The sequence below is a fragment of the Lampris incognitus genome, chromosome 2, assembly GCF_029633865.1.
Source record: "Lampris incognitus isolate fLamInc1 chromosome 2, fLamInc1.hap2, whole genome shotgun sequence".
Classification (NCBI taxonomy): Eukaryota; Metazoa; Chordata; class Actinopteri; order Lampriformes; family Lampridae; genus Lampris; species Lampris incognitus.
The window spans coordinates 20,681,554-20,705,494 of record NC_079212.1 but is presented as its reverse complement, the minus strand read 5'-3'; the positions used below and the strand labels follow the sequence as shown (position 1 = coordinate 20,705,494).

Here is a 23,941-nt window from a genome sequence, read left to right as displayed (position 1 = left end):
AGCAAACCAGACTGGTTTCAAAAGACTTCATTCGTTTTACACCTACACACTGGACACACACACACGCATGCAGGGAGTGGTTGCTGAAGAAATGTTCCTTCTGCATTTTTTCCCCGTCCTGTTGTCCTTCCTTCCCAGGGGCAGGCAGGAGCAGTGGCCAATGCTTTCCTTCGGCGCCCAGGGACCAGTTCCAGGTGGACATCCATGGCAAGGTCAGGGATAGGACAGGAGAGCTTTCTGCATGATTTTATTGGGTTTTTCATGTTGGCGGAAACCCCATGTGAGTATGGGGAGAACATGCAAACTCCATACATAAAGGCCCCTAGTCGAGAGGAAAGCCCACCTGAGCACACGGACACGAATAACATGTAAACTCCACACACAAAGGCCCCTAGTCGAGATGTCTGTGAATGTTCTCATTCATCCAGGTCATGGTTATCCAAAGGAGTTGAATCAAGTGCAACTGGACTTGGTATATATCCGTGAAGACGTTTCACCTCTCATCCAAGAGGCTTCCTCAGTTCGTGCCTTTCGTGCCAGTCAGACTAGCTTGGTCTAGTCAGAAAGGCACGAACTGAGGAAGCCTCTTGGATGAGAGGCGAAACGTCTTCACGGATATATACCAAGTCCAGTTGCACTTGATTCAACTCCTTTGGATACCCTAGTCGAGAGGTAAACCCACCTGAGCACACGGATAACATGCAAACTCCACACAAGAAGGCCCTTAGTCGAGAGGTAACCCACCTGAGCACAGGGAGAACACGCAAAGTGCACACAGACAGCCACTGTACACCGACAGGCCTGGGAAGAAACCCACAGAAGATGCGCTGAGCATTTACCATACTGGTTAAACTGGGCCCAAGTTATCAGGACAAATCATTTAAACTAGCTGTTGATGACCATTAAAATGTAGTTTCTTTAATTAAAACGGCAGCACTTTAAGTGTTCATAGTATTCCACTTGGACATGCATGGAAAAGTAAATATATTCATATAGTACAGATATGTACAGTACAAGGACAATTTCTGAAATCAGTCCAACAAAGGGAGTGTGGATAAACCATTACAAATACTATCAGCAACATTCACTTTGCTGCATTCTCAAATAAATTGTTCTTTTCACAATTCTAGTTTGCATTCATATAACAGACTGTTATGATTGTTTGTCCAATTACAAAAAAAAATAACTTAGAGAACTTACACAAGGACAGTCAAGAGGCATTCATCTCAGAGGATAAAAACAAAGGGGATAAAAATCAGTCTTTTTTTGAAAATACAGAATAGCAATATTTGTTGAAAAAGAAATCAATGCATTAAACAAATTAATTTCTATAGCAGTACAATAAGAGATATGACAGAAACTGTATAGTGCCGAGAATGGCACACAACAAAAGAAAGAAATGAATGAAAAAAGTGCCAATGACAAATACTAACAGGAAAGCTGAATACAGTTTGCATTTTCATTTCATACAAACAATCACCTATAAAGGGAAAGCCAGCAAAATATAGTGCTAGCTCGAAAATATGACACAATGCCAGGGTCAACATTGAGACTGAACAGGAGGTTCAGTCAAGTGTGAGAGGCGTTAAGGAGATACTGAGTGAATTCCCATTCATGTATACAGTACAGATACATGATAGACATAGAGCAATTATCTGGCGAGAAAGGGACCTTGTATCAAGAGAAGGTATAGCGAATTGGCAGAAAATGAAAAATGAATACATCAACAATGAACTTGCAGTATTTTAGTGCATTAAGTCATGCCCCTCATGTTTCATAGACTGTTAACTTTGCAAACACTGCAAAAAACAAACAAAAAAAACAAACATAATTTTCATTAATGATGGGGCAGAGAACTGACAGAGCAAGAAATAAAATCCACCGTTAAAGGTTTTCTCCAAAAATGACTAATAACTCACTGAAATTGGGATCCCTGGAAAAAATAAAACTTTTCTGAGACAGCCACAAGATTTTTTAAAAAGTATTATTCCCTCAAGGCAGCTTCCCAGAAATGATGTCATTGCTATGTCTCTCCACTAGATGACATACATGCATCTTATCCACATTCTTGTATTAAAATCACTGAGATGGGAACTGAGTGGCGATTGAACCCTGATTTTGAAAGGCATAATCAACAAAATTCTAGATCTTGTGTTCCTCCCTGTAATGGCTATTCATTTGGTTAGAAAACCAAATTAAGACAGTCATTTCTCATAAGGCTCTGTTGTTTTTCATGCAAGCAAGTATATTCTGAGTGGGGTGTCAGAGGCACAAATGTGATCTTAAGGCAAAATTACAATACATTATGTGTGAGAGTGTGACTGTGTGTGTGAGTGCAAGTAAGGAGCAGTGATATAGATTGGGTCACTATGAGCTCTGAACCACAGAATAACAGTCAGGTTATTTACCTCCAAAACAATAACCAGGGGTTTGGCAGGGTTGGATGGGAGGGTCTTTGGAGATTCAGAGATCTGATTTGTTGTTACTATGGCTTAGTTTAGGTTTGGTAAAGAGCTAAGAAACAAAGGAGATCATCACACTCCAATGAGCAGCAAGGATGGCAAACCATCCAGTGAAGAGTGAAAATAACAGTTACAGTAAGCCCAGGAGCCACATAAAGAATCACAACCATTAGGATGGTTTCATAACAGTTGAAAATGGCATACACTTAAAAAAAACAACAACACTAAAACTGCCTGTTGAAGGGAACATGTGAGATGGGGGTGGGTGGGGCATAGGAGTGAATTCCCTTCAGGCGACAACAGAAAAAAATATGGTAAAAAGACGCTGATTACTGTGAATAACTGCAGAGACTGGAAGTGAGAAAATAGTTTGTCTTGAACAATCTTTTTTTGGTTCTATGGCCCAAGCTGGGAGATGTGCCAGTTAATTTCAAGGATAGCTGCGCATGTCAAGAAAATAACAAGCTAATAGAAAGTCACATGCTAATAATCTAGCTATTAGTGTATTAGATCATGAATAAGCAAAATGCTATGTTCTGATGTACATAAATATATACTAACAGAGCCACTCACACGCAGTTCATAAATCTTATCATAAAGGGATGTGAATGAGGTAAGGTTTTTGGGTGCGTGTTGAGATTATCTTGAGAAAGAACCACTTATTTAAGGTTTAAGGAAGTATCTGAGACCTGATCTTCTGAGTGATTTCGGTATGGACAACTATTGCATCTCAGACATCTTTGGAGCCAAGGGTGCGCGTGTATGTGTGTTTGTTTAGGACAGGTACGAGCAAGGCACAATCCCCTGCTGCAACAGCGTGAAGCCCTGTGTGCCATGTTAGATACCTTACTTGATCGAGAATATTTATGCAACATTTTAACATTGCCTGTGTGTTTGAAACCATGCGGGTGTGTGGCACTTGTCCATGACGGGAGTTCAAACTCAGAGCAGGCCACGCAGTCCTACAGTCCAGTGAAGAGTCATTTCAACTGAGGTTGAGGACAGACGAGTGGTGGGTGGGTGGGCAGGAGAGGAGGTGGAGAGATAAAGGAAGTTTGGAGTCCAGCCCCTGTAGTCTATGGCAGAGTGAACAGGAAGCTCTCTCAATAGTCTCAGTCCATTCCCAGAAGGCTGCTGCTGAGCGCCAGGCCACAGCAAGATGGCTCCACTGGAGGGGCAGAAGGAAGAGGAGCAGAGGGAAGGTGGAGGGAAATGGGTTGGGGGTTTGGACTTTTAGTAGTGAGGGGTGGGATTTTCTTGCTCCTCTCCTACCCCTGGGTGGTTTGGTATGGCCCATGGTAGCATTGCTCATCATCTGGCAGCAGACTGGGACTGTGCGGCCATGATGACATGGGAGGCTCCACTCTCTGCCCTCTGCTGCTGCTGTTGGCCCATCCCAGCCAGCACAGACATGGCCATGGCCTCTGCTGCTGCCCGCGAGCTCAGACCATTTGGCCCTGCTGAGGGGCTGTGGGCCAGGGAGCTGTGCTGGATCACTGGGGCAGGCGAGCCCGTGGGCTCAGAGGGGTCTTTCATACTCTCCTCTGCTGCTGCATAAAAATGGATGAGATAACAGATATGATTATACTGTTACTGTACTTGTTTAGGCTGACAAAGCAAAATTATTTCAATCTGAAACCACAACATGCTTCATAATGTTCTAACTGAAAAAATTATGAATTTTAGTTGTTTAGCAGTTAGACTGTAGCTAAAACAAACAACATTATCCATTATGCCATTTAGGAGATCTGTTACCAAACAGATTACATGATCAGGAGAGATAGGGACCTGTAGGGGAGACACCAGTTTCCAAACTCACCTAGGTAAGCAGTCTTCTTCTGCAAGGTGGTCACAGGGCAGTCCTTATGGGCTAGCAGCAGCTGCTTCAGATGAGCCACCTCATTACGCAAAAGAGACACTTCATTCTGAAAGGATAGGACAGTAGGAAATCGATTGCAGCTGTATCAAAAACAAACATGGACAGAAATTCTCACTAATGTTGTCGCACACAATTAATAGAAGGACCTTTAGTAAGATTCTTGTTGTCCAATTAACATTGCCTTCTACACAAGACTAGCAAAGATACAACACACAAAGGAGTGACAGAGAGCCTCTAATGCCAGTCCACCTCTCCAGCTACCACCAACCACCATCCCCCCCCCCCCCCGCGCACACTAGGCTTCTGCTGATTGGTGATCCCTGATCAGGTCGTATATTGACGATTGAAGGGATGATCGAAGACTGTTTTTTTCTACACCAATATTAAGGTGATTTTAACTAACTTACTATCAGAACTAAGATGTGATAAAAATAATCTCTGGAATCAACACCCTGCTGTGTGTGCATTTAGAGATACTTCTGGTGGAGCGGCATGTCTGCCCGCTGAGTCCCATTAAACAGCACAAGTGCCGAGTGAATTTTAAATCCTTATTTACAAACCAGTTTTCTGTCTCTTTTCCATGGATCTGACACCCCGCATCTGCGTTCTCCATATGGCTGCTCAGCAAAACTTTGCTGTGCACTCTATAAGAGTAGTTAAAGTTATGGATATGATTTGGATTGTGATATTAAAGATAATAACGTTAAACGGCACATGATGCTGTGATACTGTCGCACCAAGCACAGACACACAGACGTTTAAAAAGGGAACGGTTGTTTGAATAGAGGAGATATTGCTATTAAATAGATTTAAAATACGAGATGTTACGTTTTTCTTTGACACTAAGCCTAAGTCATCCATGCTGGCATTTCACTGGTATGCTGTGACGTAACTCCCCCCCCACCCCATCCTACTCCTGCTGTCCCCTGGCAATCGGATCACCTATCTATGATCTTGAGTGGCCACAGTTGGACAATATGAAAATAGAAAAGATCGCCCAACCCTACCATACACCCACTCACCGACAGCGAGACGTTCATTGTGCTGAGCTCCTCAGCCTTCTTCTCCAGGGAGCTGACCCACAACTTTCGTTTCTGTCTGCAGCGTGAGGCCGCAGCTCGGTTCCTCTCCAGAAAGCGCTGCCTCCGCTCATCCGGGTCATCCTCCGCTGTCCGCCGCCGTCGCCCACCTGTGGGCTGTGCCGGGGATACCTATAGGGAAAACATGTTTAAAAGGTGATAAAGAGAAGCAGGCAGGCAGACAAGGGAAGGGAAGGAGAAAGAAGGAAGTTTGAGTCATTGCACCATTATTTTTGTCAGAGCACATCACAGTCATCTTAGACAAATGAGTACACCATGAACTTTCTGTAAATGAAGTATGGTGATAACACAGTTTCTATCTGCTATATCATTTTTTATATACATATTTTAAGGACTTTGATGCTTGTACGAGTTTGACATGGAGAGGTCTGTGTGAATCACGTTCAGTAGCAACCCAAGAATACATAATTTTTATCAGCAGACACATTAGATACGGTACTATACATATCTTGTACTTATACATGAATCTTCTGAATTTTTGTATCAGTTACAGATGTCACCCATCAGTCCCATGTTTAGACATATTAGTGTACCTGTGGTTGTGCTGGGGATGGTGCGTCTGGATGCTGGACTAGCAGCTGGCTTTGCTCCACCCTCTGGGGAACCATGGGGCTGCTGCCCAGGGCCATGCCCCCCATGCTCTGTCCTGATGGGCTCTGCTGGGACAACGCCGCCTTCAGACGCTGCACGAGAGAAACGGCATGACAGCCATCAGTAATGAACCCACACAAGTAAAATACGCAGCCAAACCTAACACATCAACTGTCCCACAGCTTAAATGGATGGATGTGAAGTCTAGACACTAAAATGGATAAGGAAAAAAATAAAACATTTCACTTTCTCTGAAAATGATGTAGAATTCTGGCAGATGTGGGGCCAGGGTCTATTTGCTTGGAGTATAAAACTGTTCCTTTATACATCAAAGTAACCCCATAGGCAGAGCCCACCTTGCATGTGGGTCGCACTAGAACTCCAGCGAGCAAAATTACAGCCTATTGACTCGTGTATCAGCACATCTAACTCGGCTTTTCAAATTTGCCCATACTATGTCTATGATCATAATTATTTCACTGAATGTTTTTTTTCCAGTAGAAGTTTATCAAATGATAGGAACCTGCTATCACTCATTCTATTGTAGATGCCACTGCTGACTCCATTGTGTGCACTGACTTCACTGACTTGTGTTAATTATGCATGCATAAACTAAATCAAATGTTACTTTACACTTTTTTTGTTGTTGCTTGCTCTAGGTTTTCATAATAGCCAATTCAAACTTTATAGAATAGCTATGCCGTAACAACATAATCTATGGCTTTTCCTAATGTAGTATTGTCATAGAATCCTTAAATAGAATTCTGCACTTAGTTTCTAAACACAAATGTATCACGGGATAAGAGTGATCTTTGTGCAAAGAGTTAGATAAACAAAATCAACTATCTGCGGTATTAGAAAACCTATCATATGATAAAATAATTGAGCCAGGGTAGAAAAAGCCTGGAGGGTGAACAGGGAAACAAAGAACACCAACACGGTGACAAAAATAGAGAGTCAGAGAGAAAGCTGATCTAATCCTAACCATCTTGGCTTCAGAGTGGATGCTGTAGCCAGAAGGGGAGCTGGAACCACTGCTGCTGCCTCCCAGAGGAGGACCAGGGATCCCGGGAATGTTGGGCACCATGCATATGGGGCGGGCCAGCTGGAGACCAGACAACAAACACACACATACGCGCACTCAAATATTTAAAAACTACCATTAATTCCCAAGGTATTACAATGTAGTATTACATGTTTAGAATGCAAGTATGCCACCTTACATTTATGACGGAGGGCATCTGTACTGGGCCCGGGAGCACAGGTACTGCCTGGCCATTTGGAAGCATCATCATGGGGTAGTGGCTGGTTGGCGAACTAAACAAATAGATGTGACAGAAACCCAGACCTAAATGAAACTTGCATGAATTACTTAGTTTTTCATATCACATAAAACAGCAACATGGCAAATTCCCCTGTTTTCTCCTGTGAAACAAGTTAAAGTTGATATCATTGTAGCAGGAGGCTCATAAACTCTTCTCACCCAAGAGTTCGATTGGAGGGTGGTGCTTGTGTGATGACAGAAGTGGGTGAGGGCATGGTGGGCTGAAGAGCGTCGAAGCCCAGGTGGAGTGGGAGGGAACCTGGACGCACAATGGTAGGGGTGGGAGCTGAACTTCTGGGCGCTATGTCCTGAGGGACAGGAGATGAAGTCGGCTATATTAAATATCCACAGCACAGCAGACAAGTATTTCAAATAATATATATATAATTTAGCTTTACAGCGTTGGCTCACACCTCTGGCAGCACCATGGGAAGAGATGTAAAAATGAAGTGAGCTATTTCCCCAAGATACAGTATAATACTGCACAAATAATGCTGACCTATACCATCAGCCGTAATTGGTAACCAACCTTCTTTTCCACATTACTAAAGCCATCTCCACAACTCTGCAACTTTCTTTCTTTGCTATTGCTTATCATAAATGTTATCACCAAAGTCACTTTACTCTCATACCCAGTTAACTAATATGCAGATAGTCTTGGGTACTTCTTTCGTATATACTTTTTTTTCTAAATAGTCTTAGCCATCCTTATTTAGAATGTTGTGTAATGTCCCCAGTGGTTTCCATGAGAGCATCACACCAGGTCAAATTCCTTGTGTGTAAACTAACTTGGCGATCAATAAAAAATGAACCTGAGTTCCTACCTTGGCTTTCACCTGGGAATCTCTGTAGCTGTCTGCATTGCTGGAGATGGAGTCAGGGCTGCTTGGGGGGGAGGAGTCCACCTCCACAGGTGCCTCCTTCTTCACTTTTATATCTGACGCTGTCTGCAGGCTCATGTCCAGAGCTGTAGAGTTGGGAGCCAGAAGCTTGGAAGGGCAGAAAGACAGAAGAGAGACAAAAATTAGGCAAGATGACATTTCAATGGCAGAGAAGAACCATACTCCTTTGGGCATGAAAAAAAAGGAGTCTTACAGATCCCGAGATGAAAAGAAATTATGGCAAGCAGTTTTACAGTGACAGGATACCGCTGGAAACTATCAAACTATCAAATCCACTGTGGCAACCCCTGGGAAACAGGGAATAAGATGAAAGAAGAAGAGGGGTTTTACAGTGAGAGGACACCTTGAGTTGATGACTATCTTAGGCAAATGCCTCATGGTATAAACTGATGCACTTTTTGAACAGGTGGTAATAGAAAACGGAGAAACTGCGATGACTTATGGCTGTAATTATACTGATTTTAAAGCCATACTTGGTAATTTATTGGAATCTCTGAGCATTTTATTGAAATTCCTATTCAGTGCTAAAAATTGGATTTAACACCGTTCACTTATCACCTTAGACACAAGCTCCATGTAAAGCACCGAGATGTTATTAAAAATGTTTCACCCTAAAGAGTAGTTTGGACAAGTCAGCCTTAACATGGAGATCGCAGGAAGAAGGTGAAAAATATTTTTGGCTGTTTTAATGTCTTTCCATTGCATAATTATTGTCAAGTTGTTGGCCTGTATCAGCTCTGGTGCACCTTATGGATAGTTATATCACTTAACCATTCAAAATAATTATTCTTCACTTCATAGGGTCTTTGAGGACAGGTCCCTCAGTCCAGGAACATAATAACTAACACGCACCGCACACCCACCCACCCACACACACACACACACACACACACACACACACAAATCAATCAGACCCCCTCCCTTGGTTCTCACTGGGTTCTTGGCCCTCTTGTCATCATCCTCCTGCGCCTTGCGGAACTCTTGTTCAAAGGAACTGGCCAGCTCATTGAACAGACCAACCTCCTCACAGTTCTTTAGGAAGCGGGTAGGAGTAGGTGTCTGGTCTGGCCAAAAGGGACACACACAAAAAAGAGAAATAATTGTTCTGTCACACTTTAACACTTCATAATGATGAGCATTTAATTTGGAAATCCATAAGATTGAATCAGTGGTAAACGTGATTTTGGACATTTTTTTTGAAAGACTGCATCAATATCTATGCAAGCAGGCAAATATTAAACTGTTATCAGTTTAGCGAAATGCTGGGAAAGACACTACAATGAAGAAGTGACACTGCATAATCACTGAACCCAAACTAGTACCTGCGATAATGACTGAGTCAGTCCTGGCGGGACCAAATTTCAGTGTCATTTCGTGCTTGTGTTTGTGTACAGCCAAGTGGTCCTCATTGGTAAACCTCTGGAGCAAAGGAACAAAGAAGAGCAAGAGATGAGTGGAAAGAGAAGCAAATAATACGGAAAATGGCCCCCAGGTGATAATGTTCTTGTTCCAGAGAACTGAAGACAGATAGCACCTTAACCCAGATATCTTATTGCATATAATGAAAGACGGCTGATCTCTCTCAGATCTAGACTAACACATGTATACTGTACCATTATCCAACAACCACAAAGAAGACTGTATCCCCAGTGTACAATATCCTGTGTCTTAGAGATGTTGTATGGGGATCACTACAACAGCGAGATATGGCCTCAAAAATGTTAAAATGCACAAAGAAAAAAGGTAAATTTGTTTGAAAAATAACAACATTTTCCATTGCTAAAAAAATTCCAAGAAATATTCTACCACAGGAAATTGCTGAAATTGCTGAGCTAAATGGACAAAATTGTGAAAAACATAGACTCTGGAAAGTCCCCAAGGCAAATGAGCTGACACATCTAGACCAGTGGCAAGGTTGCGAGTATAAAAAGTTGTTTTTTTTTCTAACAGCAGAGCTCTTTGCCAACAGTTAATGCATTTTTACAAGTGGATACTTTGAGCTATACGTAAGTAAAAATCTACAATGGTTTAATTGTTATTCATTCCTATGAGCCCTTCATAATGGAAACCATTTGCAGGTTTGATACAGCTCACATCAGACTTATTGATGTGCCCGCACACCCTTATGTCAGACTGGTCTACCCGTTTTTGGAGAAGTGGTGCGGTGAATCAGTCAGAGGCATAAGAGGAATAACAGTGGCTGTGGCATCAGCCTATTTACCATGCCCTGCAGCCTATTTCGGGCGATGCGTTGCAGTTGCGAGTTCAGTCGTGAGGGAATGAAGTGGAAACAGTCAAGTGGTTGGGGGGGGGGTCTTATTTTTAGCCCCATCAGAGAGCATCACCAATACAACTACGTCTCTACGTCTAACTTGTCTCTTTCCCCTGAATACAGTGGCAGGGTCTGTGGAGGAAACTATCTCCCACTAATCTCTATGAATGAGATAAGTGTCAGATAGAATTACCCCTCCCACATGGTAAACAGTGGGCAACTAAGGGGGGATTCACATATACCAGAGACCACAACATTTAATCAGGTCTGCTTTCTTTGACAACACTGACTTCCAAGTGCACCTTTTGGTTCAAATCTGAACGAAAATGAGGAACTTGGGCATGAGTGCAATGCATTATGGGTTTACAGGGAGATGTTTTGGTTGCTTTTACCTTTCTTTCTATAGAAGACAGAGTTTGACAGAAAGAGAAGTTAAAAGATTTACCATATTGAACCGAATATAAGACAGCCCTGACTATACGATGACCCCACCCTTTTCAATATTTATTTTTGGAAAAACACTTATTGAAGACCCAATTTGTTTTTTGTTTTAAAAAAGACAATTTAAAAACACATTGAATAAAACAAGGTAGGCTGTTGTTTAACATTTTTTAAATAAAATAATTTTTTCAATATCTTTTAGATGAAACTGTCACATTAAATAAAATGTAATCACATAAATGAAAAACTTATGGTATTAAAATAAAATAAACTGTACTCTACTGGTATTTCTAATACCAATTAAGCTATCCATCTCAGTGAAAAAACAACCATGTAGCCTATCAAATTTTCAATAACTGCATAATTATCGAAGTGAAGTCAACAGTCTTGAGAGAAATCTGACAGAAAAAAACAAGACTAAGTTCAAACCTAGTGTATGGCTGGACCGTGACATTTACTACGTTTAAAAAGCGCCTGTTTTAACATAAATTCCGTGAACAGCGGCTGTACTGGACAGCAGTTTTCAAACCCTGATTAGTCATGATTTGTTTTTTATATTGTAACGTGCATGGATAAGTAGACACGTTGATCCTTGACTAACGTGTCGAACCCTTTAGTCGACTGGTTAACGTTGTCGCTTGCGGAGCGGGAGACACGGGTTCGCGTCCCGGCTTTGGCAACGGCCTCCCGAACTACCCTCCCCCCCCCCCCCCCGAACTCGCTACAATATGAATTATAATTAGCTGGCTACAATCACTACTGCCATGATCACTGGAAAGTCTGGGCGTGACACCCCATACAAATGTGCTTGTTACCACCAACTCTCTAAAGACGCTAATAATTTTCACTCTAACTGCGTGTGGCAATTAGCTGATGTTTGTGAATTGGACTTTTTTGCAATGAGGCGTTTCAGTGGTATCCACGAGCACTAACATACTAGTTAGTTAATGTGCAAACCCCTGCGCTGATTCATGGCCAATAGAGAAACTTCAATTTCCGTGTTTACCGGCGACATGGTTGGTCGGCCGACCAATCAGTGACGTCGCGTTGGTCATCTGATCCAGCGGCCCAATCGTCTCAAAATGATCACTCACTCACTAAGAGACATTCGCGTTTGTAGGGCTTGCCCCGATGGCCGGTCCAGCCAAAAACATGCTGGCATCAGTCAGGAGGGGAACACGTGTTATACAGATATTTGCCGCCATCTGTTGTTGTTAATGACGCTTAAAAAGTCTAGACCCCCTAATATAATACGACCCCACTTTTTCAGACGTATTTCCTGAAAAAAAAACCAAACCAAAAACCCGTCTTATAGTCCGTCCAATACGGTATTAAAAACAGCGGGCTCAAAAGGACAACGTGGCTATGAATTGCCAGCAAAGCTCACTGTCATTTTGGATCTGTACTGTCAGCAGTTGAGAACGAGACATTCGTATAGTTGAGCTCCGCAGATGATGTCATTCTAATGTTGCGATTGCTGTGCGGTTCAGGTAGGAGGAGGACGCATTAGCGTGGTGGAACATCGTATTGTAGCGAATTCGGAGGGCAGTCTCGGAGACCGTCGCCACAGCCGGGACGCGAATCCATGTCTCCCACTCCGCAAGCGACAACGTTAACCAGTCGACTAAAGGGTCCGACCCGTTAGTCAGGGACCAACGTGTCTACTTATCCATGCACGTTACAGTATGTACATGCCATGGACGTATTATAGAACTGAATACCGGATCTACAAATGGCGCCTGTTGATTCTATGAGAACTGGCTTCCGGTTTACTTCCGGGTTCATGGGCCCACTGAATATGCGTAGTGTTACTCCCATCATGCCTCTGGGCTATGAGAACGAGCGAACCGCGTTCAGGATCCGGCGCTGCGCGTTCATGAATAATAAGACTACTACGGGACTTACTTGGGACTTGAAACCATGGATGTATTAAAACAAACGGCCAAAAAAAAAATAATTACGTTCAAAAGTCTAACAAGTGACCAATAAATGCAACGCAAAACCACAAACTCAAAATATCTTCATGTGTGAAAGGCTCAGCTTTGTGTCATTTATTCACCTTTACCTTTGATTGTTTATCCGCGAACTGCGTTTGTTTAAAAAGGTCCTCGTTCCCGAGACACACGAACGCGCGTAGAGTGCTCGTACACAGCCGTGACGTCATGCAGAAAAAAGAAAGAATTTTCTGGGCTTTTGAAATCTTTTAAAAAGCTTAAAACCCCATGGCTTAACCATATACTGTAACGTGCATAGATACGTGGACACGTTGGCCCTTGGTTAACGGGTCGGATCCTTTAGTTGACTGGTTAACGTTGTCGCTTGCGGGGTGGGAGACACTGGTTCGCGTCCCGGCTGTGGCGGCGGTCTCCTAGACTTCCCCCCAATTCGCTACATTGGTGTCAGAAGTAGGATGGTGAGACCGTGAGGTCATTGGAAGCACGTGTGCCCAGAGGCGTGAGGGAGCAGATATGCTGAACCGCGGGGACGCGCTTCCCGAAGGAGGGGGGGTAGTGTATGTCTGTGAATGTTCTCATTCGTCATGGTTATCCAAAGGAATTGAATCAAGTGAAACTGGACTTGGTATATATCCGTGAAGACGTTTTGCCTCTCATCCAAGAGGCTTCATCAGTTCGTGCCTTTCTGACTAGACCACGTTGGCCCTTGGTTAACGGGTCGGACCTTTTAGTCGACTGGTTAACGACTGGTTAACGTTAACGCTTGCAGAGTGGGAGACACTGGTTCGCGTCCCAGCTGTGGAGGCGGTCTCACAGACTTCCCCCGAATTCGCTACAATACAATACAAAGAGTAACAATTGACCATGATAATAGGTGCAGGTGTCCTGTCAACAGTTTTACATGTGTCTCTTTCACAATGGCGGTCTATGGAGTAAATGCGTTTTGGGTCACTGGGGATTTTTCGCTGCAATACCGCGAGTGACCACCGGAGAAAGAATTGGCTACAAGACTGAGCGGCGACGCCGTATCCAATTCTACTAATCCATGGACCATGGTACATGCCGACATCTGCTACATTTCAGCCCTTTTGAGAGTATTGTCGGTAGGTCAGTGGTGGATCTAGAGATTTTTTCCTGGGGTGGCAAAGGGGTGGCAAGACTGTGTCCCAGAGGTGGCAGCTGCCACCCCTTGCCACCCTGTAGATCCGCGCCTGTGAGGGGGAGGGGAATTCTAAATCGGCGACTTCTGTTTGAGATGAGTTTGGTGCAGGTCTCATTGATCTTCACCATGCATGTACATAAAATATACTTTAAAAACATATCTGATTTATAAATGGGGTGGCAACAGGGGTGGCAAGACTGTGTCCCAGAGGTGGCAGCTGCCACCCCTTGCCACCCTGTAGATCCACCCCTGCGGTAGGTTAATTTGAATTTAGATCCATATCTAATCTTGTGCTCGAACATTTTTAGTTTGGCTCATCAGTTTAAATCTTATTGCATGGAGGTAAATTCTTGTAGTTGTCTATATTGGGTAGAGACGTGAGTCAGCTAAAACTTGAATTGTCGGCCATAACGCAACCTGTGTTTTATTATGTTAATAATGCTTACCCTGTTTAGCCACGTTTACAGTACTAACCTCGGTTAGCCTTTTCTCGTTTGTTGTTTCTCACGTGGATACAAGCTAATATTGGATTTAATTCTATATGTTTGCATATTATCATTTCTGTATTATACGTTTGAAATAATAACACAGACTCCAATATTGTTTGATGCATGTTTTATGTACAGCTTTCATTGTATTGTGTTCTCAGTTTTACCCTACCTCTCATCATTAAACGAAGTTGAACTGAATGTCGTCTTCAAGGTAGTGATTGGGGGAGGCGTTATCTGCCTGTCGGCTTATGCAGGGTGTATGAGAGTGACAGAACAGGATCTGTAAGGCAATCAAACCTTCCCTCTCTAAAGCCACAATGCATTGTGTTATCCTTTGTTATGTCATTGATGTAATTTGGACGTTATTGAAATTGCTTTCACACCAAAAAAAATGGTCTAGACAATCAAAAAGAAGACCGAGACACCCGTTTTTCGGTGAACTTTTTTGACTAGTTTGGTACAAAACACATGGAGTCCACATGAAGTGTTCATGCCTGTCAAAAGGAGCCAAACTGCAACAAGTTCATAAAGTGCAAACCACATGATGTAGGTGGGAAAAATACCAACGAATGGGGAGCTTGTAGATGTTGTTGTTACACTGATCAAAAGAAACAAAACCAAAGCCAAGAATGGGTAACCTCATGCTCATTCTATAATGTGCATGTTTACAAAGTTTTATGGTAAATTGCTGTGGATATGGAGGGCATTGGGATTAAGGACAATAAAATATATACGTATATAACTCTGTTAAACGTAACACTCAACGGTTGGAACGGTGCTCAACAAATAAGGAGCAAAATAATCCAGTGATTTATGTATATGATATACATATCAGCCAAGACATTAAAACCGCTGACAGGTAATAACAATAATCCCAATACAATGGCAGCTGTCAAGGGGTGGGGTATCAGGCAGCAACAGTCAGTTCTTGGAAGTCGATGTGTTGGAAGCAGGAAAAATGGGCAAGTGTAAGGATCTGAGTGACTGACAAAGGCCAAATTGTGATGGATAGATGACTGGGTCACAGCAACTCCAAAACAGCAGTTCTTGTGAGGTGTTCCTGGTATGGAGTGGACGGTACCTACCAAAATTGGTCCAAGGAAGGAAAATCTGTGAACTGGTGACAGGGTCATGGGCATCCAAGGCTCATTGATATGCATGGGGCGCAATGGCTAGCCAGTCTGATCCGAGCCCACAAAAGAGCTACTCTAGTTCAAATAACTGAAAAAGTTAATGCTGGCTATGATAGACAGGTGTCAGAACACAGTGTATTGCAGCTTGCCGTGTATGTGGCTGTGTAGTCGCAGACCGGTCAGTGCACATGCTGACCCCTTCATGGCAACAGTATTCCCTGATGGCAGTGGCCTCTTTCAGCAGGATAATGCGCCCTACCACACTGCCAGAATTGTTCAGGACTGGTTTAAGGAACATGACAAAGAATTTAAAGTGTTGCCTTGGCCTCCAAAGTCCCCAGATCTCAATCCGATCGAGCATCTGTGGGATGTGCTGGGAAATAAGTCCAACCATGGAGGCCCCACCTCACACCTTACAGGATTTAAAGGATCTGCTGCTAACATCTTGGTGCCAGATACCAGAGGACACCTTCAGAGATCTTGTGAAGTCCATGCCTCGATGGGTCAGAGCTGTTTTGGCGGCACGAGGGGGACCTACACAATATAGGCAGGTGATTTAAATGTTCGGTGTGTGTGTGTGTAAAATCCAGTGAGTCAAGTAAATTCTTTATAAATGTATTTGACAATATTTGACAGCCGATGATTGCTTATGGCATGAAACAGGCTTGTACTGTCTCATAAAGAATTTACTTGACTCACTGGATTATTTTGCTCCTTATTTGTTGAGCACTTTCCCTACCGTTGAGTGTTTCTTTTAACAGTTACACACACACACACACACACACACACACACACACACACACACACACACACACACACACACACCTTATTACATATAACCAAAATGTTGTTTATTGCCGTTGTATCAAGAATACACTCAATCAGCTTGCCGCATTGCATGCTAGTATGATGCTAAACATGTTTACACACAAACAGGCTGAAACTCAAGAAAACCAGTAAGAGTACCATAGACTTTAGCTAAGACTAACATCAACAATCACTTTGCCTTGACAAGTGTCCATTGTATTTCCTTTCTTTTGACTACCAGATAATTTAATAATGGCCTAAATAAATAAAATATGCAGCGCATTTACGTTTCACAAACAAGTCGAGAGAGAGTTGAAATGTTACTGCTATCGGGAACAAGATCCTGTAGGTGTCCAAAAAGTTTGAAGGGGAAAGGAAGCAAACAGGTCATCAAATATTCATTGTAGAGGGCAATGTTGAACTGCTTTACATGCCTGTTGTTCCAACCTCAAATCCATGTGCAGTGGAGGCAGCACAGGCCTCTTTTGATCAGAGAGGGGTCTGGGTTTGAATCAATCGCTTCCCAACAACATGTGCCACTTTCTTCTTTCCAGCCCCAGGAAAAAAAGGTCATAATTCATGCTAACTGAGGATATCACACCCAAATCAACACACTGCCTGACAGCTAACTGAACACTCAATTAGACAGTATATTTCCTGTGTTGAATAATCCTGAGTCTTGAGACATGGTCTCACCATTTGCTGTTAGTCTCATTCATCGTCTATAACAGATCGCACCCCAACAATATACCAAGTTGCCGGCATGTGAGCATGCAATTGGCACTCAGCTGAGTCACTCCTGTGGCTCTAACCTGTGTCTGCAGGCGGCAGAAACCCATATTGACAGGTTGAAACAATAACTGTGCCTCGATTACTCATTGGAGCTGCCTGTGAGTCACTGCTGAAGGAGACAGCATTTATTCACAAGCTAGAGTGCTAGTTACAATGCTGTCTACCGGTAGAATAGTCGTGAACGGCATTGTACAAACCACCAAATGTTTATCGATGCTGGCATTAAGATTCCCCCTCAAAGAGATGGCAAAGACCAATGGTGTCGTTGTAGCCAATATGACGACTCATCATATATCTTGGGCTGCACTATCAGGATCCACTGCATTTTCATAAAGTAAGGCTTAACATTTCTTTTGATACTGATGAGAGTAGATAAGAGTTGAATGGAGTTACTGATTACCCCAATGTAAATTTCAATTAACCAACTACAATAAAGACAGAACACCCCTCCATACATACATGTACACACAACAACAGACCCAACAGACACACATCTACACCTGAAACCCAAGACAAGGGAGGATGGGGCTTACCTGTCCACAGCCAGGAGCATTGCATACAAAAGGTCGGTCGTCCCCCATTTTTGCAAAGAGCTTGCAATGAAACTGCGGAAGAGGAGAAGAGGAAAACATTGTTGTGGCTGTTTCTTGATTTGTGAATTGGGAAGTCCTGAGAGCAACAAAGCAGGGATGCTGTGGTCTCTAGTCTTTAGTCGAAGCAGGAAGCAGAATGCTATTCAAAAATAGCCCTGGCAAAAAGGAAAACACTCACAGAGAGGCAGCAAGACCAAGTTTCCCTGGCGATACTTCCTTCACACAGGGGGCTTCTGGCTGGCCAATAAGGAACTGCTTACAGAAAGGACGATAGCTACCGTTTACACAAAGACATCTCCCTCTCTTTCTCACTTCTACTCCCCCTCTCATCACCACTCTCTCCCTTCACCTCTCCAGCAACCCCCACCTTTTCTGTACAAGTGTCCTTCACGCAGTCTCTCTCAGAGTCAGCTGCCTCTGTACTCTGTCATTTTTGCCTACTAGAGGTCTCGTCCATGCTGGAAATATGAAATGCTAAGGTGGACTCCTGGTGACCCTGTCACCATCCTTCATTTCTGCTCGCTCTCCTGGTCGTCACCAGCTTCCTCTCTCTGCAACTCGAGCAAAACAAGAGCCCTGGATGTTCACTTGCTCTGTGTTTCAGAGAGCTGATATATGGAAGGGAGGCAAACAACAGCCTTTCCCCGATGGTTACTGGGATGCATTCCAATGAAAAATATAAAAGGTGCTTTCTAACAACACTTTTATGACATGAAATTAAATGCAACATATTTACAAAATGGAAAATTACTGACATGTTGTTAACCATATATAAAGCATGAACAGTTGGGACTGCTATACATAAGAGGGATGAAAAGTTCGTAATTTGTTTCAAAACCTCAAATCCTACATTTTTAAGGCTGTCTGCCCAACTACAAACCAAACGTCTCCAATTCTATCCCCCCACACTTTCGAGTACACACTATTGACAAGAGCTAAATATGCACACGCCACTGTTAAGTTTCTCCCCCTGTTGTGACTGAAGCTGACCTGACATAAAGTAAAGCTGTGCAAGCCTTACAGTTTCTTTGTCTGTCAGCTGTCTCCATGGAAGAGCAGAACTCTTGCACCCCACCTCCCTTCTCCTTTATCCACACACACACACACACACACACACACACACACACACACACACACACACACACACACACACACACACACACACCCCTTCTGAACAACAGCTGAACAGGACTCCATGTGAAGTCAAATTGGGAAGTTAAGAAAAATAACTTGGTCATTAAAGTTAAATCAGGGAATGTGAGGGGTGGGGGTAGGGGGTGCATTAATGTTTTAGCACTCCCAACCGGCCCAAAGTGACGTCTGGTAGCTATTACACAACTCTGGTCCATCACACCAACAAAACGACAGTACTCCCACTACCATCATGCATCAAGGTCTGGACTATGTATACACGGAGACACATTCCAATAAACAGCAGCCACTGAGATATAACTCCTGTTTTAAAATGTAGGCCGGTTCCTCTGTCAAGTAAGTAACGTTAACCGACAACTTCCAAGCAGAGTTACATTATTGGCTAGATACTCTTGGTAACATTGCATTTCTAACCACACATCTGTTGACCTCTGACGTACCTTTTATATGAATTAAGAAGAGATGTAGTCTAGCATTATTGACTGGGACAGATTATTCATTATGCTGGCAAGGCCTAAATGTTTTCCAGTGTTGAAGTCAGTCTATTTTCCTCTTTCCCCCTTCCATCTCTGCTGAGGACAGTTGCCGTGAGCCAACACATGATTCCCTGTGCCGAGTACTGGAGCAGGGTGGCCTATCATGCTGTTAGTCTTGTAATAAGGCCTAACCATTGTGTTACCCAGCTCCATTCCTGCTTTTTGTTTTCCTGTAAAAATCCTTACTCTACCCTTGCAGATCAAAGGGCCGATGAAGCAAAGCAGTTTGATTTCTTGCAGACCTCCAAGGCTCTGGAGCAAGGCAGCGGGGCCTGTGCTCTCACAGAGTGGCTCCAGTCCACCAAGTCTATTTGGGCAGAGATGTGTCTGCAAACGAGATACTTGAGCCACCTCGTTATACCGAGGGTGTGGACTGCATGGGGAAATGAACACATCTGGCATGAAAGGGAACAGATTTCAAAGTTTACATCTTGCTGAAAGACATGCTAGACATTAACTAGTCTAGCAGACACTGGCAGCAATTGAGGAATTCAATTTTGTGGGAAATCCATAAATTCCAGATGACAGGATTGGAAAATACTATTTGTTTTCATAGCAGCTCTTAACTATATTTTAATCTGATTGAAACAGACATCCCATGTTCTTTATTTGGCTATCTAATGCTCAGTATAGAGGCAAGGCAATTTAATCTCACAGAGTGATTTGTAACAAACAGGGAAACAAATTACCGTTTGTATGCACTGCTTTGACAGTCAGGTTTCTAGCACTGAAGCTAAAGCCTGAGAATTAGTTAAGTGAACTGCAAACGGAGCAATGCTTTATGGTCCCCTCTAAAATGACTACAGTCTGCCTCATGCAGATCTCAACTATATGGGAGAGACAATAAATCAGTCTGCTAGCCCCGAAGATCTTGATGCACATCACTGATATCATTTACAGACATGGATATCAAGTCCATCTATTTTTGCCTTCATTCATCCAAGGTGACATGGAACCCATCAAAGTGCCCCAATTCCAGTCCCTCTCATTGAGCTGCCGGCAAAGTCCTGCTGTTAACTTGGATTTCTCCTACTCAGCAGGTGTAGGGGAACAAGTCCCAGCTATAATCAGCCACAGCCATCCAGTGTTTGATGCAGCCTGCTAGGAAACTGACTAAACAAACTGTATTAATAGCTCCCGCTGCAGCCGCGACTCTGGAATCTGAGGCTTGAATTGCCAGAGGGTAGGGGAGACCCCACAAAAAAGAGGAAAGGGGAGGGAGAGAGTGAGAGAAAGAGTGGGGGAGATGAAGAAAATTAGGCTGTCAGTGATTGGTTAACTGAGGGATAAGGGTTTTCAGTGGATGACAGGTGAGGTACAGTTAGACGTGGGCTCTAAGCGTTGGTGATAAAGATCTAGGCTGCTGCTGGGAGTGTGCAACAGCCAATATGTTATTTATGTAAGTAAAGTGAACCTGAGATTTGGTAAATGGAACAAATGAAATCCTATATCCATGCCTACATAACTAGCAAGTCCTAAAAGCTAAATCCAAGCAGAGCTAACACACAATGCCTGACAATATGGGTCCAAGTGCAGTTTCGTTAAATGAAAGCGGAAACACTCCCACACAATTAGTTCATAGATAAGCAACTTTTTCACATTTGGGTATCATATGGCCATTGTATAATGCAAATAATACTTGAACTCAAAATCAATCAATCATCAACTTAGATGTACCAGGTGTTAACTAACAAGGTCTGCATTCAATATATATTCTGAGTATAAAAATCACTAATACAAAGCAGCAGACTGCACAAAATCCATTTTGGAAACATGTTAACCGCTTATAAATTCAAATTTTAGACTTTCTTGAACACATGAAGAAACGTTGTTTTATAGAAGAGGCTACCGTTTTCTCTGGTGTATCACTAGTCTGGGGTATGTGATGGAATGAGCAACTTCTCTGCCAAAAACATGACCTACATTCCTGGTGAAGGTGTTGACAAGCATGGGGATGCGGATCGCGGAGTGTTCAAGAGCTCATATTGCAATACTATGGTTATCATTTGAGACTCCTAAATTAATACTTTTAAAGGGAGTCTTACAGACCCGAATGATCAACACGGCGTATTATGTCACCAAAGACCAGATGTGCGAGGTTGTCTACATTTTTCAACGTGGTAAGTGGCGCAAAATTAACCTACGTTTATAACTAAAACTTCGCGTCCCTGTAAACGCTGGTTTCTTCCAGCCAACGTTGGCTGTCTTTAAAAGTTTGTCTTTACAGCCTCCATTACCTCCTGATTGCGCACGGGCAAACTTAGTCCTGCCTTTTCCCGTACAAGACCGCCTATTCCTTTCAGCAATTGGCTGTGGGCACGTCAATCATACGAATCTAATTCTTGCACAGCTTCGGACTGTGTCAATAACATCGCCGAGTAGAATCTAATTGGTCAAAAGCGAAATCCATTTTTTGCATCCATGACACTGATAGCTAGCGGATTTAGCTAACGTTAACAGGCCGCTACGTGAGAACACACACAGAAAGGTCTGTAACAGCATTCGTGCAAAATTAACACGTCGTCAATGTCTCCTTCCTCGAACAACATCAACGAAACATACAAACGTCCATTTGAATATACCGGACATGATTTCCCCGCGTTTTGTCGGTTCTACTTGGCGATACCAAATTATAAAAACTTGACAAAGCTAACCAGTAGTTAGCAGGCTGACACTTGAGTACGAGCGAAACAGTGCGAATGATACGCTGTAGCTACCACAACAGCTTTGACAGTTAATTGGACATCATTCCTTAAGAACGGGAAAATGCTACAAATTACTGTTATAAACACTACTTTGCTATTCTTTGACGTGAAACAAGCATCTGCCGCTTAATTAAATGTTTACAAACTCACCTTTGCGCCCCTCTCTCTCTCCCTCTCTCTCTCTTTGACTCCCTCTCCTCTCTCTTGGAATTTGACACTCCCCTCCGAGTACAAACATCGCGAGGTTTCCACAACGTGGCTACTGTACCTAAGATGGCCAGCAGCAAGATTTCCGACTTCACGGTGTCAACGGTGGAGCATGGTGGAGTCTTAGAGTCTGCAGAATATGCTGAATCTCCTTGATCTAGTGATATATTCTTTAACATAAAACCGTAACCACACATAACATCTTTTAAATCGTGCTTTCACCTAAGGTAACCGCCTCTACTTTTATTTATTGGCTGTCAGTCTGCTGTGGACCAATTATGAGCTCTGTCTGTTTCAGTTTAATCAATTTTATTTTGATTCGGTTCACTTTATTTTATTATTCATTTAAATTTTTTAAACATTTAAAAAAAATACGTATGCTGTCTGTTTTCTTATATCATTGCCCTTTTTATCTGTGCACCTTCACTTCAAGCAAAGCGCATTGCTTTGCATTTCAATGTACAAAGTGTGCTATGTATAGAGAGAGCGTCTGTCTATTAAAATCACAACAGGCTAATTAGAACAATGTCTTTAGGAAACCATATTCTGTCCTCATCGTAATGGATGGACCCTGACGTGTGCTGTCGTGTAAAGCTGAACAAACATTTGTGCGACACTGGATGTGCGCTCAATACTTGACAAGACTCTAGTTTATGTATTCTCTTGGATCTAAGTCACTGCAGCGTACAAGCCAGCAGCACATTCTATTTTTTTATGAATTTAATAAAGTTGTGATAATGCAATGGTATTTTAGCAACTGTCTGGTGTTTCCATTATCCCGTGTTCCACATGCTGGAACACGGGATAATGCAAGAACAATACAGTTTGATTTAATTTGGTCTGCACGTCTAACATTTTGGGGGTCACTTCCATATTTGGAAACTGTCTAAAAATCAGTAATGCTACATTTGGCTGAAACGTAGAGCATTTTCGAGTTTCAGTCAGTGTAAGAATGAGATGACAGAGCAATAGTTGACAGAGTTTGAAATCAAACACATGATTTGCACATATCATTCTTAAGCCCCTTAAAGGAAAGAACACTTATTTTCAAACATTTTTAGCTTTCGTCTTTAATGTAGTTGATGCTCATTTGCCACTTTCATTGTTTCCTTCTGGGAGAGTACTGTATTTTTAATTGTGTATCCGGTTCCAGTCCCTAGATTCACGCCTTGCATAACCGCTGGCCTCACTCCAGTCCCAGGCAAGTGTGATATCAGCAGTTACATGGAAAAGGGTTTTGAAAAGGAGACAGTGAAGCTAGATTTATATAAACAATGAATGGCAAAAACATCAATAATTGCACTCATTCTCCAGCCACAATGGCTGTGGCTACACTTTGCGCAAGCAAACCAAAATGTTGAAACAATGAAATGAACAATGGAAGGGGGGGTCTTTTTTAGTTTTGCTTTGGTTTCCTTCCTGAAATTCTCACCCTCT

At 42.8% G+C, this 23,941-nt stretch overlaps 1 protein-coding gene across 3 annotated transcripts; it reads right to left on the bottom strand.

The window, feature by feature from the left end:
• Positions 1–633: 633 nt before the first annotated feature.
• On the bottom strand, positions 634–22,489 carry atf7a (activating transcription factor 7a). Of its 3 annotated transcripts, none has more exons than XM_056273263.1 (12): positions 22,448–22,489; positions 17,845–17,916; positions 9,581–9,677; positions 9,192–9,322; positions 8,181–8,345; positions 7,516–7,664; positions 7,256–7,349; positions 7,018–7,137; positions 5,975–6,124; positions 5,364–5,552; positions 4,282–4,387; positions 634–4,012 (listed from the first exon to the last, which is right to left on the bottom strand). In XM_056273263.1, exons 2-12 carry the CDS (start codon positions 17,890–17,892, stop codon positions 3,774–3,776), a joined length of 1,488 nt encoding a protein of 495 aa, XP_056129238.1. In that variant the 5' UTR covers positions 17,893–17,916; positions 22,448–22,489; the 3' UTR covers positions 634–3,773. The 3 variants fall into 3 exon arrangements, with proteins under 3 accessions (XP_056129238.1, XP_056129239.1, XP_056129240.1); XM_056273264.1 differs by having other exon boundaries at positions 634–4,009; XM_056273265.1 differs by lacking the exons at positions 9,192–9,322; positions 9,581–9,677; positions 22,448–22,489 and having other exon boundaries at positions 17,845–17,912.
• Between the last annotated feature and the right edge of the window lie 1,452 nt (positions 22,490–23,941).

Coding starts and splice junctions, on each gene's coding strand:
- atf7a (XM_056273263.1), bottom strand. CDS start 17,892: ATGGGGGACGACCGACCTTTTGTATGCAATGCTCCTGGCTGTGGACAG. Junction 7,350..7,515: donor CCCTCCAATCGAACTCTTGG/GTGAGAAGAGTT, acceptor CTATTTGTTTAG/TTCGCCAACCAGCCACTACC. Junction 7,138..7,255: donor AGATGCCCTCCGTCATAAAT/GTAAGGTGGCAT, acceptor TCTGGTCTCCAG/CTGGCCCGCCCCATATGCAT.